This window comes from Macaca fascicularis, chromosome 2 (genome assembly GCF_037993035.2).
Source record: "Macaca fascicularis isolate 582-1 chromosome 2, T2T-MFA8v1.1".
In the NCBI taxonomy this organism is placed as follows: Eukaryota; Metazoa; Chordata; class Mammalia; order Primates; family Cercopithecidae; genus Macaca; species Macaca fascicularis.
Genome location: NC_088376.1, coordinates 79155340 through 79178825, shown reverse-complemented (window position 1 = coordinate 79178825; position 23486 = coordinate 79155340). Strand labels below are relative to the sequence as shown.

General features: G+C 37.9%; 1 protein-coding gene across 3 annotated transcripts in view; it reads right to left on the bottom strand.

Moving 5' to 3' along the window:
- The window catches only part of SERPINI1 (serpin family I member 1), an 86455-nt gene that overhangs the window by 34799 nt on the left and 28170 nt on the right, over positions 1–23486 (bottom strand). For all 3 annotated transcript variants that reach the window (XM_045386665.3, XM_005546307.5, XM_015445495.4), the window contains exon 2: positions 22–289. In XM_045386665.3, coding sequence (XP_045242600.1) covers positions 22–271 — 250 coding nt within the window. In that variant the 5' untranslated portion in view covers positions 272–289. The remainder of the gene's footprint in view (positions 1–21; positions 290–23486) is intronic.

Genomic DNA, 23486 nt, shown 5'->3' with positions numbered 1-23486 from the left:
ATCAAACCTGATCATTCTTACCATTTTTCAGGCTGTCATATCCCATTGAGTGGCGGATTTCTTTCTGGGTAGACCCTTGGGCCCCAAGTTCCATCATTCCCATTGCAAGAGCAATACTCAATGGAGAGAAGATAATATTTTCATCTTCACCAGTGGCTCTAAGACGATTATACATATTCACTGACAAGTCAGCAATGGCTTCCTCAGGGAAAGTGGCCCCTACAGTCATACTTTGCAGAACCAGCAAAGAGAAGAGTCCAAGGAGAGCCATCTTGTAATAGTTTCAAGTCTAAAAAACAATAATTTACATATTAATTATTAGTTATCTCTATAACAGAAGTCTCATGGAAGGATATGTTGGGAGGTTCTACTTTTAAAAAGTCAATTAATAGTCAAATGAACAAATAAGACAGCTAAGTTTTGAGGATTCTCCCAGGAACGAGGCACCATGGTCCCCACCCTCATGGGGTTAAGAGTATGTATAGTTACTTATACAACAATTAATTACAAGTCATGTTTGGTGAAACTAATTTACCAGTTTTTCATAGCCTTACCAAATACGGTTTGATCATGACTTTGAATGGACTTACACTAGATTCCACTAAACTACATAGGTCTAGGACAAGTACAATGAAAACCAAAAGATATTTACAGGGCTTAAGATGAACTAGCATAGCTAGGCATTTGAAAATGTCACTTCACCCATTTATAAAATAAATGCACCTTGCCGCTGGGTTACCAACTGGTGAGCAGAGATCGGACATATACCTGCCTCAAATCCCAGTTTATTCATTCCAGGTTGCAGAGCCCACAGGAAGCGGTAACCCAGAGAAGGAGCAGACTCAGCACATCCTTGTATGATTGTTTCTCACATATTGGTTCCTATGAGGCTGCTGCTCTCCGTGACAATCTTTGGGCAGGGAGGAGGAGCCCCCTACCAAAGTTGAGAATGAAACTGAATTCTTGTTACGACACGCTCCATTTATATTCAGACTTATGTTACCATTTCAGCTTACACTAAACAAACTGTTATTTTTATTTAAATTAATATTTCTAATGGTCAGGCTCATCAGGTTCTTGAACCAAATTGAAGGGCATCAACGCCACATTTTCTCTTGGAGAAAAAAAGCACCATCAGAGCCCAGCTATCTCTGAATAATATCTCTGCTTCTTGGCATGCCAGTGTTCCAGAAGCCCTGTCTTCCCACAAACAGCCTGACTTGCGCACACTGGCGACACGATTTCCTCTTTCCTTTGTATTCTCCCATTTTGTCACTGCAGGAGTTTGGAAAGCTAAACTGTTTATTCACACAATTAAGTAACTTACTTGTTCTTAATCATTTAATAAAATCACTGAAACAACATGCAAAGTGATATTGAGCAAAAGCATTTGGAAAACTGTATTTTAATTATGGTCGAGCATTAATAGTCTCCATTACTCAATTAACAGAGTACATACACATTTAACTGAAGAGCAGAGTGATTCCAACAGGCTTATGAATCAGAAGATCCTAACCAGTCCTGAAGCATTTATTTGTAACTCCAATTTCAGAGAACTGCCTGGTGACTTTGTAAGTCCTTCACATTTTAATGTTAGAAGCATCAGTTTTTTCATCTGAAAAAGTTCCAAAGTCCTCTGCCCTCACCCCTTCACCCTCCTGCATTTGTATGCAAGTTTAAATAGTTATTGCTTGTTTAGGAAGGTAAGTCTCACCCTCTTTGTAAATATGAACTCTCATCACCTCCGTTGCTAATGGGATGACGGCTAATGGGAGACGGAGTGCACTGCTGCAGGGCAGGCTCTGTCACTCATGCAGCACTGGGATAAAGCCAGGTGCCAAGAGCACAGCAGCCTTGCTAGTCTACTGATTTCAGCCACCTTTGGGGGGCTGCCACCACTTTGGCATTCTTACTTCCTTTTGTACTCCAGAGAACTCCAGGAAAAGGCAGAAGCTTTAGTCGTGGTGATGCATGCGGTAGGTTTAAACAAACCTATTGTACTGCAAGTTGTATAAAAGTATAATACAATTACATACAATACACAGTACTTGATAATGATAATAAATGAGTATTTTTCTGGTTTATGCATTTACTATACCATACTTCTTATCATTAAAAAAAAAAAAAAAAACATAACTGTGAAACAGCCTCAGGCAGATCCTTCAGGAGGTATTCCAGAAGAAGGCACTGTTATCACAGGAGATGACAGCTCCATGGGTGTTATTGCCCCTGAAGACCATCTAGTGGGATAAGATGTAGAGGTGGAAGACAGTGATGTTGATTATCCTGATCACGTGCAGGCCTCGGCGAATATGTGTATTTGTGTCTTAGCTTTTAACAAAAATGTTTAAAAGAAAAAATATAAAAATAAAAAGTAGAAAATTAGAGAAAAAGCTTATAGAATAAGGATACAAAGAAAGAAAATGCTTTTGTACAGCTGTACAATGTGTCTGTGTTTTAAGCTAAGTGTCGTTACACACTTACACACTTACTGAACGCAGCTTGCATGGGTAGAAGTTCTTTGGGTAAGTGAGTGAGTCAGAGGTAAGTGAATGTGATGCCTAGGACGTTGCTGTACACTACCGGAGCTGGACGCAGTGGCATTACAAAACAGTCAGAAAGTTTTTTAAACATCTAAAACTTTATAAAGTATAAAAGTTACAGTAAGTGAAGGTTAATTTATTATTGAAGAAAGAAAGGCATTTTTAATACATTTAGTATAGCCAAAGTATACAGTGTTTATAAATTCTATGGTTAACATACAGTAATGTTCTAGGCATCACATTCACTGACCACTCATTCACTGATTTACTCAGAAAACTTCTACCTGTGCAAGCTCCAAGTGTCCTTTACAGGTACATCAGATTTTATTTTCTCCAAGTCTTTTTTTTTTTTTTTTTTTTGAGATGGAGTTTCACTCTTGTCACCCGGGCTGGAGTACAATGGTACAACCTTGGCTCGCTGCAACTTCCGCCTCCTGGGTTTAAGCGATCCCGAGTAGCTGGGATTACAGGCATGGTCCTGGCTAATTTTTGTATTTTTAGTAGAGACGGGGTTTCACCATGTTTGCCAGACTGGTCTCGAACTCCTGACCTCAAGTGATCTAACCGCCTCGGCCTCCCAAAGTGCTGGGATTACAGGCGTGAGCCACCGTGCCTGGCCTACGGTGGCTCTTTAAGAAAATATATCTTTTTAAGAATGAGGAGAAGAATAAATCGTCCCTGCAGGAAAATACATGCACGTGGATAGCAGAAAATTATATCCACTGGCCAGAATATTCAGTGACCTCGGGTTAAAAACCTCTGGTGTACAGCAGATGGTCAGATGGAAAAAAAAGCAATGTTATACGGACCTGCAGCTCTGCTGGTTTTTCTTACTGGGGAAAATGGGATGTCAAAACCACTGATGTATCTTTGGGCTTCTAGACTCCTGGAAAGAGCTCCCATTGTGTTTGTGGGAGAGGGCTCTGCCAGGGCAGTGGACCACAGGCCACTGATGACACATTCTGCCAAGAAATTTGGACCATGTGGCTGTGAACTGTGGGAGCAGATCCTGTCAGGGAACTCTTTCAGAGAGTTGAAGTAACTCTGCTCTGGAAACACACATGTCTATCCACAGTTAAGTGATCTTTCTTCCTTTTGAAGGCAAGATGTCCAGCTTGCAAGCAAAATTACTTCTGCTAGCCTGCTGTAGCCTCTCTGCTGCTGGTTGCTGGTTGCTGGCTCCCTCCTCTGCCTCTGCTGCCTCTGACTTCTCCTGAGTGTTGGGTGGTTATTTTTAGTTTCTAGGTTTTTGGCTGGGTGGGGGCTGGAGGGAGTGGTTTCCTTGTTCTACATTTTAAGTGTTGATATTCTCCACAGATCTAGTCCTGGCCCTTCTCTTTTCTTGGTAGAACACTTCTCACGCCCACTGGTGAACTCTCAAAACAAAGATACTTCAACTATTATATCTATTAAGATTATTCCCAAATAAGTAAAATTATAGCTCTGGCTTCATTTTTATCTTAATTTCTGATATGCATTGGTAATTGTTCTTGGGATATTTATTCATTGACGTCTGCCAGCAGTTTGAATTCAAGGAGGCCCAAACAGGCCTCCTTATCTTTTCAAACCTACTCTTTTTTCTTTCAGCGTAAAAGCATTTGACTCCCCTCCATCTCTTTTCCCTCATGTTCAATTCATTGTCAAACACTCATTCCATGTTGCACCCTGGCACTTCTCCTGTTGATCATCCCATGGCCATTCCCATGGCCACGATGGCAGTTCTTCCTCTCAATGCATCTCAAGGACTATACCAATGATTCTGGTTCCCAGCCACTCTCTGAACTGCTATTGCCCCTGCAATCCAACATAAGCTGAGCCCCAAATCAATTGTCTTGATACTCCTTATGACCAGCTTATTCCTATGTTTACAAACCTCAGGAGTTCTCTCATCCCTGTAGACCAAAGCCCAAAATCTTTAGTCCTGAATATAACACAGAATTTGTACTGTGACCCAGCATAACTTTCTACTTACTACTCCTTCATGGATCCTGTAACTCTAGCCAGACTCCCTTTTGCATCAGATACACCAGAATTTTCCTCTCCTGTTACTGGCTTATATAGTTCTGTTTCCGAAACTAACCTAGCCCAAGTTCCATATGTTCAAATCCAAAGCACTTCTCCAGGTTCTGTTCTATTTTCATCTCCTTCATGAATACCCGCTTGGTTCTTCAATTAAAACAGCAACATCCTCCCTCCTCTGAAATCTTGGCAAATTTCTATCTCTACCTCTCCAATAGCATATACCACTGCTTCCTTCTGTTACAGGTAATTTCATACATGGATCATCTCTTGTCCTAAGCTTTTTGAAGGCACAAATGGAAGGATATTCATCTTTCCATATCTTAGGATAATCAGAATGAGCACCTAATGAATTACACATAGTAGGTGCCAAATAAATATTTATTAAATTAATATAGTGTGACATGTAAAGGCCTATAATGCTGTATCAGAAGGAACAGCAAGACAGCAAGAGTAATTGTCACTTCTAAATTATTGAGCCTAATTTACTTTCAGCCCAGTGGTAGTAGCTCAATTTTTTCTTCTCTTTGAAAAAGTGTTTCCATCTTTCCAGCCCGACAAAGTGGTATCGTCACCAATGACTGGACATGTAATATAATAACAAGTACACTACCTCGAACAATCGCAGAAGGTGGTACCAAAACATTACAATATTAACATTAGTCTACAAAATGCCAGAGACCTACTATTAATCATAACAATCAATACATTCTCAAATGAGTTACTTTCACATAGATAATTACTTTGGAGATTTATTATTTTTCTAGCTACTCTGTAAAATGTCTTTACATAAAAACAAGGGGCTGCAGTACCAGAATAGTAGTAGATAGTGCTATGGTAGTAGAAAAGGTAGAAGTAGGTTAGCTATGAATAAATTACCCTTATTTCTTGCATTTCTCTGCTTTGTCGCCAGTGGTAGATTAAGTTGCATATAAGTGCATATGTGTATACTACTTTAGAAAACACTTCATTAAAACAAGGGAACTTCTTTTAATTGAGGTATGATGAATCACAAAACTGAAAGTCAACATTATAAAAAAAGATAGTGTTTTTTAACTTCCCTGGTAGTTCATCTAATTTATAAGGAGATTATTCATAAATGCATCTTGTTGCTTTTTTATAACCCAATTATTTTAAAATAATAAAAAATGGTTTCATAATTGTGAGTTGAGAAAAAGAGAGAGGTGCCCTTTGGTAGCTGAGAAAAATGCTTGAGGGAGGACCTTTCTCCAACAAAAAAAGAAAAAAGAAAAAAGCCACAAGAAGTAACTAGGGAGAAATGCCTAACAAAAAGAACACTGTATTGGAAGTTCCCCTGCCTATTAATTCTCAGACTTTTGTATGCAAAGGACTAGTAATTCCTTTAATCAAAAGAACCTACATAGGACTGCTAAATTTTTGTTCTACTAATATATTGGGGTGGCAACAAAAAAATTTACAAAAATGACGCCTCTTATAATCATACAAAAGAATGAATACATCGATCACATAAAAAATGAATATTTCAACATGAAAATAAAACAATCCCTTGAAGTGGATATTTATGAATTCATAAAAATTCACTACTGTTTTTTTTTCATGTTGCCACAGATTGGTGAAAACTTTATTATGGGTGTTTGGACAACTGGGAGTTTGGAAATCACTGCTTTAATTTTGGTTAATACTAGCTACCTTGGTGAAATTTGGAATAAGTTAAAGTTTCCAGGCCTTTGTTTCCTGATTTGCTAAGAGAAAGGCACAATTAGATCAGCAGCAATGAAGCTAGGAACTTTGTCAAAAAACCTTTTCAAAAAAAAAAAAAGGGGGATCACACTTTGTGAAACAATCTGTATTTTAGAAATCTGTAATTTCACAAATTCCTCATGTATAGTGTTCCTTCCCTTTCCCAATTCTAATAAATCTTATAATCAATGTCCAAAGAAATCAGCTGATCATCATACAGACAATTATGTGTCAGAGCTGTCATTTCCTGTGCATGTGCCATAGCCTGGACAAGTGTGTACTTTAGGCTATTTGTTTATCCTTGTTCCCTCAGTTGAATTGTTTCCATTGGCCCTGCCTCTCACCGTAGAGTTTTCCTTAAACTTGGATGTAGACTTGTCCTCAATAGGACTGTACTGTGATGGCAGAACTGAACAGAAAAAGTCTGTGTATGCAGAAGAGAATGAAGAGCACCAGAGGATGTAAATTTACTGTAAGTGATGCAAATATTTATCACTCAAGAAATGAACCAAGTGATTCTCTTGTAAGATAACAATTAAATGTTTTACAGAGGACCCAAAAATAGAAAACACATGCAAATAGATAAATCTGTGCAAGTTAATAAATCTTTTGGCCTTGGGTTATTCAAAAGGACTGTCTGTTGGATGCCAACCAGCACAGTTAAAGGCAGAAGGATTTGTCAGTCTTTCAGAATAGATGACAGCATTTTCCAAGCTAGGAAAAGTGAATAACCCATGAATGCTATGCTGAGGACAACTGCTTAGGTGGTAAGCTATCAAAACCTTCCTTATAATTTTCAAAATTAGCTGTATAACCTCAGGTATATAATTACATTGGAGTGTGTGTAGAAAGAGTAGGAGTATGGGGTGGATTATGAAGAAAATATCCCAGTATTCTTTGAAATGCTTTAAGATTACATTTTCAATCACAAAGCTGCTAAAAAGGTTTCAATCAGGAAATGCACTATGAAAGTATCAGGTCATATGCATGATAAGTGATGGACAAAGTGATTCAGAAGAATGTTAAAAGGGTTTAAACTGTTGTTTACTGAGGGAATAATATGCCATGGTATGAATATAACTACATTTTCTAAAGAAGTATTTTATCCTTTTCAAATTTTCTTTCTCCTCCAAAAAACCATTACTCAATTGAGATGTCTCTTAAAGCCAATAAGCCAGAACCCATGAAATAAGGGACTACAAAGAGGTTTAATTCTGTAGTATTATCCATGAAATTATGATATAAATGATTTAATTCTTTCTCCTTTTTCTCTTTCTTTTGCCTCTCCCTCCAGGTACCCAGCTTACTGTGACCTTTTCCATACACTCTTAACTTGGAGTTTGTAGTAGGAGACATGTTCTTTTTCTCTGTGCTATTGAATCAAACAAAAGGGAAAGCTCCTCAGATATCTCTCAAATAAGGTGAACTTGAGAAAATGGCCAGGTACATCAAAAGGGCATAACCATGGAAAGAGTAATATATGAAGAGTTAATTTAACAGAAAAAAATTATGAAATACTTGGGAATGGGCCAAGATGATTACGGAATGTCTTCAATTATTAGGTATTATTGAAAACATACATTTCTAGGTTGTCTGACTCTATGTGTTTTGAAGTTTTCTTTGAACAATTTTACAACTCTTTATTTTGTAGAAAACTAGTCATGAGGCAAATGATCCTGGTCCATAATAATGCACAGCATACATGTATAGTGGAATGCAATTGATTATTGCCCTGTGGATATTGGCCAGTTTGCATCTATTAAGCAAATGTATTTTGGTATTTCTGATAGGCTTATATATTCATTTGCTTTTTGGATCCTTTCCTGAATTGGTTCTAATAGCTTACTGGTTATCTCATTAATTATTGAGCTAACAAAATCTTTGACATGTGTTCGTTTTGCATTTGTATGAGAGTCAAGATTATAACCTTAAAAATCATTATTGTTTAATTGGTTTAAAAAAATTTTTAAGCTAGAAATTTTTCTTTTAAAAATATGTATTTTCATAGAATGATCCAATAATTAGAGTAGGAAAGTACTGGAATATTAGCCTTTTCTTAATCACTAAACATTCCTTAATCATTGCTTGAATTTATACTGTATCAGTGATAGCCCAAAATGATTTGGTAGAACTCTGTAGCTTGGAATTACTGATCACATAGCAACTAGCACTGACCTGGCTGTGCTACAGGTGAAATTGCCTTTGCAGAGATTATAGTAGCAGGATAAATCTAATACAGCTGACATCATCTTGCTTCTAACATCACAAGCTAACTGTCCTTGCTCATTCCTGGGCATAGGCCAACCAAACTATGAGAGGAATTTAGCTTATGGTTTAACTTTAAAGCAATGATGATAATAGTCTCTTCCCCAAACTAACTCCTTTCTTGTTTGGGAACTGAAACTGACTTCATAAAACTAATGAAAGGCCACAAGGTTAGAATTATGGTAAGGGCCTGAATTCTGCCAACCTGTAAGCATAGTTAACTGATAATCAGCCATTGTTCTCTAGCTTGCTTACTGTTCAGGAATCATGTAACCAGAGGTCACAAGATTTGGAACTTTCCTAATTGCTCCTATAAATCACATCGCTATTATCAAAATCTAAGATTTATCTTTGAGATATTTTTCAGAGTTTTGAATTCAGGTGGACCAACTGATGCCACCCAGATCAGTGACTCACACAAAGGAACTGACTCAATTGGTCCTGTGATCCCCACCCAGAGACTGACTCAGCTTCCAGAGACAGTTTGAATCTCCTATGATTTCATCCCCAACCAATCAGCAAAACCCCTAGCTCCCTGCCCACCAAATTATCCTTACAAACCATAGCCTTTGAGATCTCAGGAAGGCAAATTTGAGAAATATCTCCTGTTCTACTGCTCAGCTGCCTTGTGATAATTAAAATTCTTTCTCTGCTGCAACAGTGTTGTCTTAGTGTATTGGCTTTATCTGTGCAGCAGGCAAGAGAACCCGTTGGGCTGTAACACAGGTCTAAAATTCTTTGTTATTTTACATGCATCCAAGAGTACAGTTGGGCCTGATGACTTGCTCATTTGGGGACTAGTAAGTTGTCTTAGTCTGTTTTCTGTTGCTATAATAGAATAACCACAGACTGGGTAATATATAAAGAAGTTTATTTGGCAAATGATTCTGAATGCTGGGAAGTCCAAGAGCATAGCACCAGCATTGGATGAGGGTCATCCCATTGTAGAAGGCTGAAAGGTAAAAAGGCAAGAGAAGATGAGAGAGGGCACTATGAAGAGGAAAAGGAGACCAAACTCCTGCAATAATCAGCCCACTCGCATGATAACAGCATCAATCCATTCATGAGGACAGAGCCCTCATAGCCCAATCACCCCCAAAGCCCCATCTCTTAACATTGTTACAGTGACAATCAAGTTTCCAACACATACGCTTTTGGAGGGCACATTCAAACTGTAAAACAATCTAGTCCTAGAAATGTTTGGAAACAACTAAGAGAATATGCAGTGCCAACACTCCCTAGAATTTCTAAAGTACTTTCTTACATATTTAATATGTTACATTTGAATTCCTCAGCATCAAGAGAAGGGTAGTTGAAATGAAGATGAACTGTGACTCAGAAGAGAAGACTCCCTTTCTTTAGCAGGGCCTGAGACTTCCAAAAAGCTTTTGGGCTTTCCCCAGGAGCTTCTCTGGACCACAACATCACCTGTGTAGTGGGAGACAGAGGCTGTAAACCTCCAAGAATATTTCACAACCACAATAACCTCTTGTGAAATTGTTTTGACTTAGTAAATAAATGTTGAATAAATAAGTCTCTGGTCAATTCTTTTCCCATCTTAGGTCATAAGAAATTTTTTAAATTAAAAGCTAAAATACTTGAATATTTTGTGTCCTTTTAGAAGTTAAGATAATGTCAATAAGGAAAAAAATATTCGTGAAATTGTCAAAGATGATAAGGAGGACTGTTCAAGAGGGACTACTGCAGTGGGGGTTTTGCAGCAGTAGAGAGAAATCAGGTTTAACTCCAAATACCAAGACAAGTGGGAATTTATAGCCAACGAGCAGAGTGGATGTCAGTGGATGGAAAATTACTAAGAGGAAAGATCAAGAATAGGGGGGACCCTACCTAAACTGACCTGACGGGATTCTTGGTGAAGGCAGGCCAGAGTGATAAGACATGGAGGATGATGGGGTAGGATGGGCAAGATGAAGAATTTTATCACATATCAAGACTAGGGGATTCTCGCTATACTGACTCACTAGGATTCTTACTAAAACTGGACCAAACAGGACAAGGACAGAGTCTGAGGTCAGGGCCTAGTTGAGAAGAGAGTTCAGAGGAGTCTGACTCAAGTTCAGTCAAGGAGATAGTCTTTGCTAGTGTTGTCTAATAGAACTTTCTGTGCTCACAGAAATAATACATATGTGTGCTTCTCCAGTGAGACAGCCAGCAGCCACTTTTGGCTATTGAGTTCTTGCAATTTGACTAGTGAAATCAAGGAACTTATCTTTTAATTTGATTAATCAAATAGCCACATGTGGCTAGTGCCTACTGCATTAAACAGTACAGACATAGCTAGAAGTAGGCTAAAAAGATAAACTTTTCCTAACATTGGTTCTTGACCAAAGAGCCCATAATTCCAGTGTTTAAAACAAAAGCGGAGAAAAATTAGTAGCATTATTCCCACAAAACATGTGTCCGTAGTGTTTAAAAACAAATTCCCTCTCTTCAGGAGATCTCAAATGATAAAAAGGCTCCATTTGGAATTCCAAAGGCTTTTGGTTAAAAGCCTGGGGAAAGCAAAATAAATCAATTCCAACAAAACCCAGTGAGCTGGCAGGTCCCCAGCCCTCCTGGAAATATGATTTGAGCTTTCCATAAAATGTAATGGATAATTCTCTTTGGCATAATTGGAGAGAATTTGTACTTGCCAACGAATGACTTCCTTTGGATTAATGTCAGGAGAGCTAAACAAGTGACACACAAGCCCTAAGACAAAACTCAGCAAGTAGTTTCAGAGAGATGGGTAAAAAGTCATCATCAATCAAGGTTGTATGTGGCCCAAGGCCATTGTGGAACCAAGCCAGGCATTAATGGTCTTAACTTACCCATTAATGCTTTAAGAAATCCCTACTGTTTGATCTCTTCCCTAGACAGTGGGCTTGCCTGTTTACAAGACTGTGGAATATTCATGCTGGAAACACGTTGTAAGGCCTCCCCCCATTTTGTAGGTGAGAAAAGAGTATTTTTACTGAACAATTTCTTGTACAAAAAGGATGTTTAATGAGTGAAAGACTTACATATTAATGCAATACTTAGAATTGCATTCACTCCATTCCTTCATTCATTCAATAAATATGCATTCTTGCCAGCTATGTGCCAGCCCCTGAGCTAAGTGCTAGGGATACAGAAAAAACAGGATGAAAAAAGCAACCCACCTTTGTGGTATTTTTCTTCATCTACTAGGTCTACATTGTTCAAGGAGATATTCAGCTTTTCATGCAGAATTTTTTAAAAATTACATTTTCTAATTTTTTATTATTAAAATGTTTTTGTGTAATAAAATTTTAAAAGTTGGCTGTGTCCCTGAAAGTCTAAAAATACCCAGATATAAAGTTGCTTCCCAATTGTTTTGCTAATAAAGAGAGCTGTAGAATGACTCATCCTCTAATCATTCATGTGTTAAAGTGACACTTCAGGTGAAACCCATCTCTACTAAAAATACACAAATTAGCTGAGTGTGATGGCAGGTGTCTGTAATCCCAGGTACTCTGGAGGCTGAGGCAAGAGAACTGTTTGAACCCAGGAGGTGGAGGTTGCAGTGAGCCGAGACTGCGCCACTGCACTGCAGGCTGAGCAACAGAGCAAGACTCCATCTCAAAATAATAATAATAATAATAATACTAAAGTGACACTTCACTGTACCCTGAAGGGCTGAGAAATCAGGTAAAATTTTCAGAGAACTTATTTAGAACACACACTTAAAATTCGCACAGACTTTTAGAGCATTCAAAGACAGTTTTAAACTTATCTTGATAATGAACAGTCATAACTGGAAATATGTTATTATAATATAATGATATCCTGATAAAGGACAGCAGGATATAGGGCTTTTAGTCATATGTACACATCAAAGCCTCCCATATCAAATGGTATTTGTGTTACATTTGTAGATTGTTTTTGTCCCTTTTTGCTTTTTTGGATTCTGTGTCTCTCTCCACTACAATGTCAGCCTCACAACTGTTATTTTATTCCTTTAGCTTTAACCTCTTGCTGTACTTTATAACAGTGGCCCCCAACCTTTTGGGCACAAGGCACAGGTTTTGTGGAAGATAATTTTTCAATGGACAGGGGTGAGGGGATGGTTTGGGGATGAAACTGCTCCACCTCAGATCATCAAGCATTAGTTAGATTCTCATAAGGAGTGCACAACCTATATCCCTCACATGCACAGTCGACAATAGGGTTCAGGCTCCTATGAGAATCTAATGCTGCTGCTGATCTGACAGGGGGTGGAACTCAGGTGGTAATGCTCACTCGCCCACCATTCACCTCCTGCTGTGCAGCCTGGTTCCTAACAGGTCACTGACCAGTACAGGTCCATGGCCCAGGGATTGGGGACCTCTGCTTTATAAGATCAGAACATCCCTAAACTCTCTTGAGGTGAAATGTATAGGTTCACTTTGCTGCAGTAGCTACTGAAGTCATGCAGATATACTTTTATCTTGGCTAATAACCATAATTTTCTCGAGATCTGAGGGCCCTTTTAGTAAGGTGAATTAGGCTAATGGGATTCTGACACCAATGCAAACAAGTAAGAATACTACTATTAACTTGAATCTCAGGAAACTGTCATTTTTATAAGTCAAAGTGGTCAAATATTGGCAACCTTATATGCCTCAATCTGCTAGTTACTGAGCATTAACTGTGTGCCAAGCTGAAGATGAGAACTTTCATATGTTGTTTTGCTACTTTATATTTCATAGAGTTATCATGTTTTAAAAAATGTATACTAATTTAGATATCTGGAAAAAATCTTTATTATTTCCTCTAAGAACTTTTAAAAAAAAACTTGTGGTAAAAATTGACAGAAGAAATATCTAACTGATACGCAACACCAACCTAAGGTAAGTGGCTCTTTCTTAATGACAAAAATACTTGTGGCTCACACTTATTTTACCCTGGGGAAATTAAGTTACATACCTTACTTTATAAACAGTCTTTTTCAGGACTATAGACTGTGGTGAAAGTCAAAGTAACAAAGAATGTATCAAAACTAATTTTACTGTTTTGTTTTTTAAAACTCCCATAAACTTAAAAAAATTTTCCTGACATTGACTAACACTGTGCTAATGCTATCTGAAAATACCTGCCTGTTAATTCTGTTTATAAACCTGCCACACACATTGTAATAGGGGTGTTTCTAAAAGAAACTTTGGTTTCCTGTTCCTGTTCATCAGTGTGAATGACTGAAAAGACAACTTGTAATTTTTATTGCAGAGTGTGGGCAAACAACTAAAACATAAGTAGATTTTAAAAAGGCTCTATCAAATTATTCTAGTTTCATTTGCTTGTAATTTTTGGAACATTTATAATATAGTAACATCTTTAGGAAGCATGTAGAAAGATGTTCAAGGAAATCAGCCAATGTTAATGTTGGTGTAGGTGAAAAAAAACGTAGCGGGAATATTGTACTTCTTCACAAGGCACTTAAAATAGTAAATTGACCACTCTTATTTTCAGAGATCTCCAGAGAAATGGATTTAATTTATTTTTCTGAATCAAATCCAAGTTTAACAGTCCTCACTAACAAGAAACTGTCTCTTATCAAGCTCCTTACATAGCAGCTTAAAGTTTTTCCCATCATTGGACAGGTAGAATGGGAAGGGTAATTAATGGATCTTACATTGTGAGCAATGGCATTCACTGCCCTGGTACAGTTAGGATGTTCCCTCTCCTTAGGTAACCACTGAAAGTTCTAAGAACAGTCATGATGAAATAAATGCAGGCAAATATGTTGGAGTCTTCTTGTTTTTTAACTTTTGATTTGCTTCTTGTCTTAACCACTACCAAAAGTTAAAGTTAGTTGTGTCAGATAAACTTCAGAGAAATATATATATATATAAAGTGAGAGAGAGAGAGAGAGAGAGAGAGAGAGAGAGAGAGAGAGTCTCAAGATGCTGCCCAGGCTGGAATACAATGGCTATTCAAGCACTTTTCCTGCCTCATCTTCCTGAGCAGCTGATACAATAGGTACACTCCACTGCACTTGAATTTCAGAGAATATTTTACTAACTGCAAGGTATGTGTCAGAGACTGTCATGGAGATAAGATGTGTCCATAAATGTATTAGAATAAAATAAAACAATTCTCTTTACTTAACTTTTTAAAAATTCAGACAATTAGCTCTGCAGAGAATGACTACATGATGGACATCGCGTTGCCATGAGCATCATAGATTTTACTCTGCAACAGATCTATATAGCTATATTTGAATACACAATTTTAAAATCCCAATAAGAAAAGCAATACGAGGCAAAGCTCAACTTGAGATAAGTGCAAGACAGGCTACCCAAATAAGATGGGATATACTGTCATATTTCTTCACTTCTAGTATTGCTTGTAGAATTTTATAGGTGAGGCCGGGCGCGGTGGCTCACGCCTGTAATCCCAGCACTTTGGGAGGCCGAGGCGGGCGGATCACAAGGTCAGGAGATCGAGATCACGGTGAAACCCCGTCTCTACTAAAAATACAAAAAATTAGCCGGGCGCGGTTGTGGGCGCCTGTAGTCCCAGCTACTCGGGAGGCTGAGGCAGGAGAATGGCGTGAACCCGGGAGGCGGAGCTTGCAGTGAGCCGAGATCGCGCCACTGCACTCCAGCCTGGGCGACAGAGCAAGACTCCGTCTCAAAAAAAAAAAAAAAAAAAAAAAAAAAGAATTTTATAGGTGAGTGGCTGGCAGGTAAAAGATCTAGAGAATTGTTAATAACATTCAGGAATCTGATAGAAATATCTAAGTTTCAAAATGAAAAGAGAAGTTCCTCCCCTAAAGTATATCCTTTGACCTCAATTTTCTCCCCAAAGATCATTGATTCATAGATCTGTGGAGATGGAATAATAATATAATGAACCAAATATCTAGACATAATATAAATTATTGCTAATCCTCATAACAAGCCTATAGGTAATGGAGGCAACCCTATTTGTAGATTAAGAAACTGAAACCTATTAAGTTGAAGATACTTTATCATGTTCACACAGTTTATTAAAGAGTGAAGAGGGGATCTGAACTTTCATCTGAAGGCTTCAAGTCTCGTACTATTTCATTATGCCATGCTGCCCATGTTGGATGGCATTTAGAGGTTATCAGGTTCACTTCTGTTAATGTAATGCAGGAATTCACTGTAAAAGACCGACTCTGCTAAATTCCATGTGTGCATATGCACACACACACACAGCTGTCCATCTAGTTTTAAACTGGCTTACTTGCTGGCAAGGTATTCCTTAAGTGTGGATGACATTTAACATATCGGTTCTACTTGTGCCAAACAATTCTACAACAGGTCTCAAACATCAAATACATTTATTGGGAGGTTAATCCACCATTTATTTCATTACAGTACTTAAATGTTTTTAACTAAAAAAAAGTTAAACAGGTGAAACATTCACAGAGCACAAATGCAAAAGTTATAAAAAGGTATATAGTGAAGATTCTCTTCCCCACACTCCCTTGTCCCTTAGCCAGTTTCCCTCAGTGGAACCAACCAGATATTCCAGAGATATCTTATGTATATACAGTATATGTATTGCCCCTTTTCTTACAGAAATAATAACATAATGTATATTCATATACACTTACATTTTTACTTTTCATTTAACAGCATATGCTGGATACTATTTCCTAGCATTACATAAAGAATTTTCTCATTTTAAAAAATCAGCTTTATAACATTTCCCTGTATTTAGTTAATTAGTCTTCTACCAATGGGAATTTAGATTATTGCAATCTTACTATAATAAATAATGCCACAACAAGTAATTTCAGATGTATAGCATTTCGCAGGTGGGCAATTATGTCCACAGGATAAATTCTGAGAAGTTAAATTGTTGGGTCAAAAAATACAAGTACTTAAAACTTTAATAAATACTGTCAAATTACCCTCTATGGAGGTTATATTATTTAAAACCCTAAAAATATACTCAAACAGAAATAAGAAGGATCTATACAAAAGAACAGATAAAATGCTTTTGAGGAATAAACACGAAAAATACTAGAATCCTTCATCTTTTAAATAGTATTCTTAGCAAAACAAGGATAGATTAATATGTTAAACAACACAATGAGGGTACATCAGCAAGGTCCAGATGGTGAGAAAATGTACAGGACAGTTGATCAGTTTCAACAAACATAATATAGAAATAAAGGTCAGTGAGAGCTGGAGAAACAGGGAGACAGATGGCTTAAGAGATTTGAGATGCACATCAACAAATTACAATGCCTGGGCTTTATTTTACAGTTGAAAAAAATTGTAAAAGTCATTTATAGTAATTATGAGACAATTGAGGGAAAAGACTAGAATAAGTGGAAATCGATACCTTATTCTTCAATAGGAATATGCAATATTTAAAAGATGTTGGTTCTCCCTATATTATACTATACATTTAACAAAATTTCAGTAAAAATAGCAGCTTTTAAAAAATTAGACTAGGTAATTTGAAAGTTTATGTAGAAAAAATTAAGAATACCAAAAAAAATTTTGAGGAATAAAAACAGTGATAAGATACTAAAATGCATTAAAAAGCTACAATAATTAAAATAGGGTGGTTCAAAATATAACTTACTATATGATAAGACTTGGCACTTCAAATCAGTGTTAAAAGAGATTATTCAGTAAATAATAACTGGTGTTGGGAGAACAGGATATTTTTGTGTTAAATCAATAAAGAAGATTACTTTGTACTTCAAATCAAAATAAATTCCACAGAGATCCGACTGTAAAAGTAAACAATGAAACTTAAAAGTTCCAGGAAAAAGTCACGAACCTTTTTTAAACATATACTTTTAAAACATATATTCATATGTAAATATACACATACACATATTTGTACATATCTTTTCCATATCTACACAAACATACATATATGTGTGCATATATATGCATATGTTTTATCTAAATATATAATGTTGAATTAGAGAAGGCCTAAGTGTGACAAAGACCTAGGCACCATTAAAAAAAGAAAGTAAACATGCCTATGTTAAAATAAAAATAATCCACAGCCAAAAAAAACCATATAACTACAGTCAAGAGACAAATGAAAAACTAAAAAATCTTAAATCACAGACAAAAGAATAATTTCCCTAGTCTACAAAGAACTTTTAGAAAATAAAAAAAATCAACAAAAATTCTGTGGAAAAATGGGCAAAGGATATGAATAAATACTTCATCAAAAAGATATTACAAATGGCTTTTAAGCATGTGAAAACATGGTCAAACTTTTCAATAATTATTAATTAAAATAAACTACACTGAGGTACCATTAGTCACTTAATAGACTGATAATAATATTAAGGGTCACACTCTTAATATTAGAGAATGACTCTAAGGCATGACTTATAAAAAAATGAACTGGGACAGAAAAGCTGTCACCTCTTTAAAGTTGTAGAATATGTCTATAATCTTTAGGGTTGGGGTTTTTGGTTCTATCTCACTTATACAAAGGTCACAATATTAGATGATTTCTCTTATCCAGAATGCAACTGATAAACTAGAATAAGCAAAAACTTTAAGATATTTAAATAGACAAAAATAAAAATCCAGAAAGATACATATTTTGTATCAAAGTCTGTATAGTTAACTCAAAGGGGCAGGGGTATGTAATCCCTACCCTAGAATGTTTAATTTTATTTTATGTATGATCTTAATATACATGAACATTTTGTTTTGGTTTCCTATCTTTGGCAATGAAAAGAACAAAATTAGGGCCAGGCACTGTGGCTCATGACTATAATCCCACCACTTTGAGAGGTCGAGGTGGGCAGATCACAAGGTCAAGAGATCGAGACCATCCTGTCCAACATGGTGAAACCCTGTCTCTACTAAAAATACAAAAATTAGCTGAGCGTGGTGGCGCGCACCTGTAGTCCCAGCTACTCGGGAGGCTGAGGCAGGAGAATTGCTTGAATCTGGGAAGTAGAGGTTGCAGTGATACGAGATCACGCCACTACACTCCAGCCTGGTGACAGAGCCACACTCCATCTCAAAACAAACAAACAAAAGAACAAAATTAGAGGGAGGGGCTCCTGGAATCAGGCATACTGCCTTTAGGAAGAAGCCATAAAAAAAGCTGGTCTGCAGCAAATGAAAAGCTCAGCAGACCTCAAATAAGCCTTAAAAGTCTAGGATTTTTACCATAAGCATATTTCCTACATGGATCATGGTATTACTGCAGCAGCCAGTGCTGGATACTCATGATGATGCCCTTCAACCATCTCAAAAAGAGTAACCTATTCTATTCAGTAGGATATTCAGGGATGTGCATAATATGTGTTAAATTCCATAAGCCATCTGAAACACAAAATTGGAATATTCAACAGGATACATTTCAGTTTTCCAGAAAACTCAAATACACAGAGAAACAAATTTCTTTGTGGCTGTAGCTATGATATTACTATAGTGTAAAAGACAAATAAATGCATGATCACTGATGTGCTTTTGTTTTTAACCCACAAGTCAGATTTTTCAGCCTTCATCAATTTTGAATTGAGAACAGCAATACCTCAGAGATATTGCTGGTTTGGATCCAGGTCGCCACAATAAAGTTACTAACACAATAAAGTGAGTTATGTGAACTTTTTGGTTTTCCAGTGCATATAAAAGCTATGCTTACACTCCACTGTAGTACATTAAGTGTGCAATAGCATTATGTCTAAAACCAAAAAGGCACATACCTTAATGTAAAAATATTTTATTGCTGAAAAATGCTAATGATCATTTGAACCATCAGCAAGTCATAAGCTTTTTGTTGGTGGAGGGTCTTACCTTGATGTTGATGGCTGCTCACTGATAAGGCTGGTGGTTGCTGAAGGTTTGGGTGGTTTTGGCAATTTCTTAAGACAACAGTGAAGTTTGCCACACCTATGGACTCTCACAAAATACTTCATGCAATGCTGTTTGATAGCATTTTACCCACAGTAGAACTTCTTTCAAAATTGGAGTCAGTCCTCTCAAACCCTACCATTGCTTTATCAACTGAGTTTTTGTAATAGTCTAAATTCTTGCTTATAGCATTGTAAACATTGCTCAACATTGTTCACAGCATCTTCACCAGGAGCAGATTCCACCTCCAAAAAACCACTTCCTTTGCTCATCCATAAGAAGCAATGCCTCATGCATTCAAATTTGATCATCAGATTGCAGAAATTCAGTTATATCTTCAGGCTCCAGTTCAAGTTCTCTTGTTATTTCTTTAATATCCACAGTTACTTCCTCCACTGAAGACTTCAATGAACCCCTCAAATTCATCCATGAGGGTTGCAATCAATTTATTCCAAACTCTCATTAATGTTGACACTTTAACTTTCTCCCATGAATCACAAATATTCTTTACAAAAACGATAACATTTTTTTTTCAAATGGCATCACTAAATGATGCCATTCTAGTGAATCCTTTCCAGAAAAATTTCAATTTACTTTCCCCAGATCTAAGAGAGGAATCACTATCTATGGCAGTTATAACTTTACAAAATATATTCTTAAACAATAAGAATTGAAAATCAAAATTACTGCTTGATCCATGGTTTGCAGAGTGGATGCCAGGTTAGTAGGCATGAAGACAACATTAATCTCCATGTACATTTCCATCAGAGCTCTTGGGTGATCAGGTACATTGTCAACAAGCAGTAATATTTTGAAAGGAACTTCTTTTTCCAAGCAGTAGGTCTCAACAGTGAGCTTAAAATAATCACTAAGTCATGCTGCAAAACAGATGTGCTGTCATTCAGGTTGTGTTGTTCCATTTATAGAGCATAGGCAGAGTAGATTTAGCATAATTCTTAAGTGCCCTATGATTCTCCAAATGGTAAATGAGCATTGGCTCCAACTTAAAGTCACCAGCTGCATTTAGCCCATGAGAGAGTCAGCCTGTCCTTTGAAGCTTTAAAGCCAGACACTGACTTTATCTCTCCAGCTATGAAAGTCCTAGATGGCATTGTCTTACAGTATAAGGGTGTTTCATTGACAGTGAAAATATGTTGTTTAGTGTAGCCACCTTCATCAGTCATCTTAGCTAAATCTTCTGGACAACTTGCTGCAGCTTCTCCATCAGCACTTGCTGCTTCTTCATACACTTTTACGTTATAGAGATGGCTTCCTTTCTTAAACCTCATGAACCAACCTCTGTTAGCTTCAGTCTTTTCTTCTGAAACCTCTTCACTTCTCTCAGCCTTCATAGAATTTAGGAGTTAGGCTATTGCTCTGGATTAGGCTTTGATTTAAAGGAATTTTATGGCTTGCTTGATCTATCTAGACCACTAAAACTTTCTCCATATCAGCAATAGGCCTGTTTAACCTTCTTATCATCCATGTGTTCACTGTGTTCACTGGAGTGGCATTTTTAGTTGATTGACTTCAGGATTTTTTTCTTTGCATTCACAACTTGGCTTGCTCCTTGGCACAGGAGGCCTAGCTTTTGCCCTATCTCAGCTTTTAACATGCCTTCCTCACTGATTTGGTTTGGCTCTGTGTCCCCACCCAAATCTCAAGCTCCTGTAATTCCTACGTGCTGTGGGAGAGACCCAGTGGGAGATAATTGAATCATGGGGGTGGGTCTTTCTGATGCTGTTCTCATGATAGTGAATAAATCACAAGTGATCTGATGGTTTTAAAAATGGGTGTTCCCCTGCACAAGCTCTCTCTCTCTTTGCCTGCTGCCATCCACATAAGATGCGACTTCCTCGCCTTGTCTTCTGCCATGATTGTGAAGCCTCTCCAGTCATGTAGGACTGTAAGTCCATTAAATCCTTTTTTTTTTTTTTTGTAAAGTGCCCAGTCTTGGGTATGTATTTACCAGCAGCATGAAAACGAACTAATACAGTAAATTGGTACCAGTAGAGTGGGGCATTGCTGAAAAGATACCCAAAAATGTGGAAGCAACTTTGCAACTGGGTAACAGGCAGAGGTTGGAAGAGTTTGGAGGGCTCAAAAGAAGACAGGAAAGCACGGGAAAGTTTGGAACTTCCTAGAGACTTGTTGAATGGCTTTGACAAAAATGCTGATAGTGATGTGAACAATAAGATCCAGGCTGACGTGGTCTTAGATGGAGATGAGGAGCTTATTGGGAACTGGAGCAAAAGTGACTCTTATTATGTTTTAGCAAAGAGACTGGTGGCATTTTGCCCCTGCCCTAGAGATCTGTGGAAATTTGAACTTGAGAGATATGATTTAGGGTATCTGACAGAGGAAATTTCTAAGCAGCAAAGCATTCAAAAATTGACTTGGGTGCTGTTAAAGGCATTCACTTTTATAAGAGAAGCAGAGCATAAAAGTTCAGAAAATTTGCAGCCTGACAATGCTATAGAAAAGAAAATCATTTTCTGAGAAGAAATTAAAGCCAGCTGAAGAAATATGCATAAGTAACAAGGAGCTGAATGTTATCCCACAGACAACAAGGAAAATGTCTCCAGGACATGTCAGAGACTTTTGTGGCAGCCCCTCCCATTACAGGCCCAGAGGCCTAGGAGGAAAAAGTGGTTTCATGGGCTGGGCCCAGGACTCCGTGCTGTGTGCAGCCTAGGGTCTTGGTGCCCTGTGTCCCAGTTGCTCCAGCTGTGGCTGAAAGGGGCCAATGTAGAGCTTGGGCTGTGGCTTCAGAGGGTGCAAGCTTCAAGCCTTGGTAACTACCATGTGGTGTTGAGACTGTGAGTCCACAGAAGTCAGTAATTGAGACTTGGGAACCTCCACCTAGATTTCAGTAGATGTATGCAAATGCCTGATTGCCCAGGCAGAAGTTTGCTGCAGGGGTGGACTCTCATGCAGCACCTCTGCTAGGGTAATGTGCAAGGGAAATGTGGGGTCAGAGCCCCCACACAGAGTCCCTACTGGAGCATTGTCTAGTAGATATGTGAGGAGAGGGCCACTGTCCACCAGACCCCAGAATGATAGATGCTCTGATAGCTTGTACCATGTGCCTGGAAAAGCCACAGACAATCAAAGTTAGCCTGTGAAGGCAGCTAGGAGGGAGGCTGTACCCTGCAAAGCCACAGGGGTGGAGCTGCCCAAGACTATGAGAACCTACCTCTTGTATCAGTGTGACCTGGATGTGAGACATGAAATCAAAGGAGATCATTTTGGAGCTTTAAGATTTGACTGCCCTGCTGGATTTCAGACTTGCATGGTTCCTGTAGCCCCTTTGTTTTGGCCAATCTCTTCTATTTGCAACGGCTGTATTTACTAAATGCCTCTACCCCCACTGTATCTAGGAAGTAACTAACCTGCTTTTGATTTTACAAGCTCATAGGTAGAAGGGACTTGCCTTGTCTCAGATGAGACTTTGGACTGTGGACTTTTGAGTTAATGCTGAAATGAGTTAAGACTTTGAAGGACTGTTGGGAAGACACGATTAGTTTTGAAATGTTAGGATGTCAGATTTGGGAGGAGCCAGAAGAGGAATAACATGGTATGGCTGTGTCCCTATCTAAATTTCATCTTGATTTCCCATGTGTTGTATGAGGGACCCGGTAGGAGGTAATTGAACCATGGTGGCAAGTCTTTCCAATGCTGTTCTCGTGAATATGTGTCATGAGATCTGATGGTTTTAAAAAGAGGAGTTCCCCTGCACAAACTCTCTCTGTCTGCCTGCTGCCATCCATGTAAGATATGACTTGCTCCTCCTTACCTTCCACCATGATTGTGAGGCCTCCCCAGCCATGTGGAACTGTAAGTCCATTAAACCCTTTGCCTGTATAAATTTGGGTATAAATTGATCAGCAGCATGAAAACAAACTGATACAAATGTGCTTGGCTTGATAATCACAGCAGTCAGCACCATCTGTTGATTGCTGTCTTCAGTGCCTGTGGCAGGAAGGCTCTCTGTGGTCAGTTTTCTTTTTGGCTGTGGCTCTCTTGCTGTTCCTTACTTTTTAGCCATTATAATTGATGCATTTTAAAAATTATTTAAGTGTTTTTTGCAATAAAGATACCAGGAAACAAAACGTGT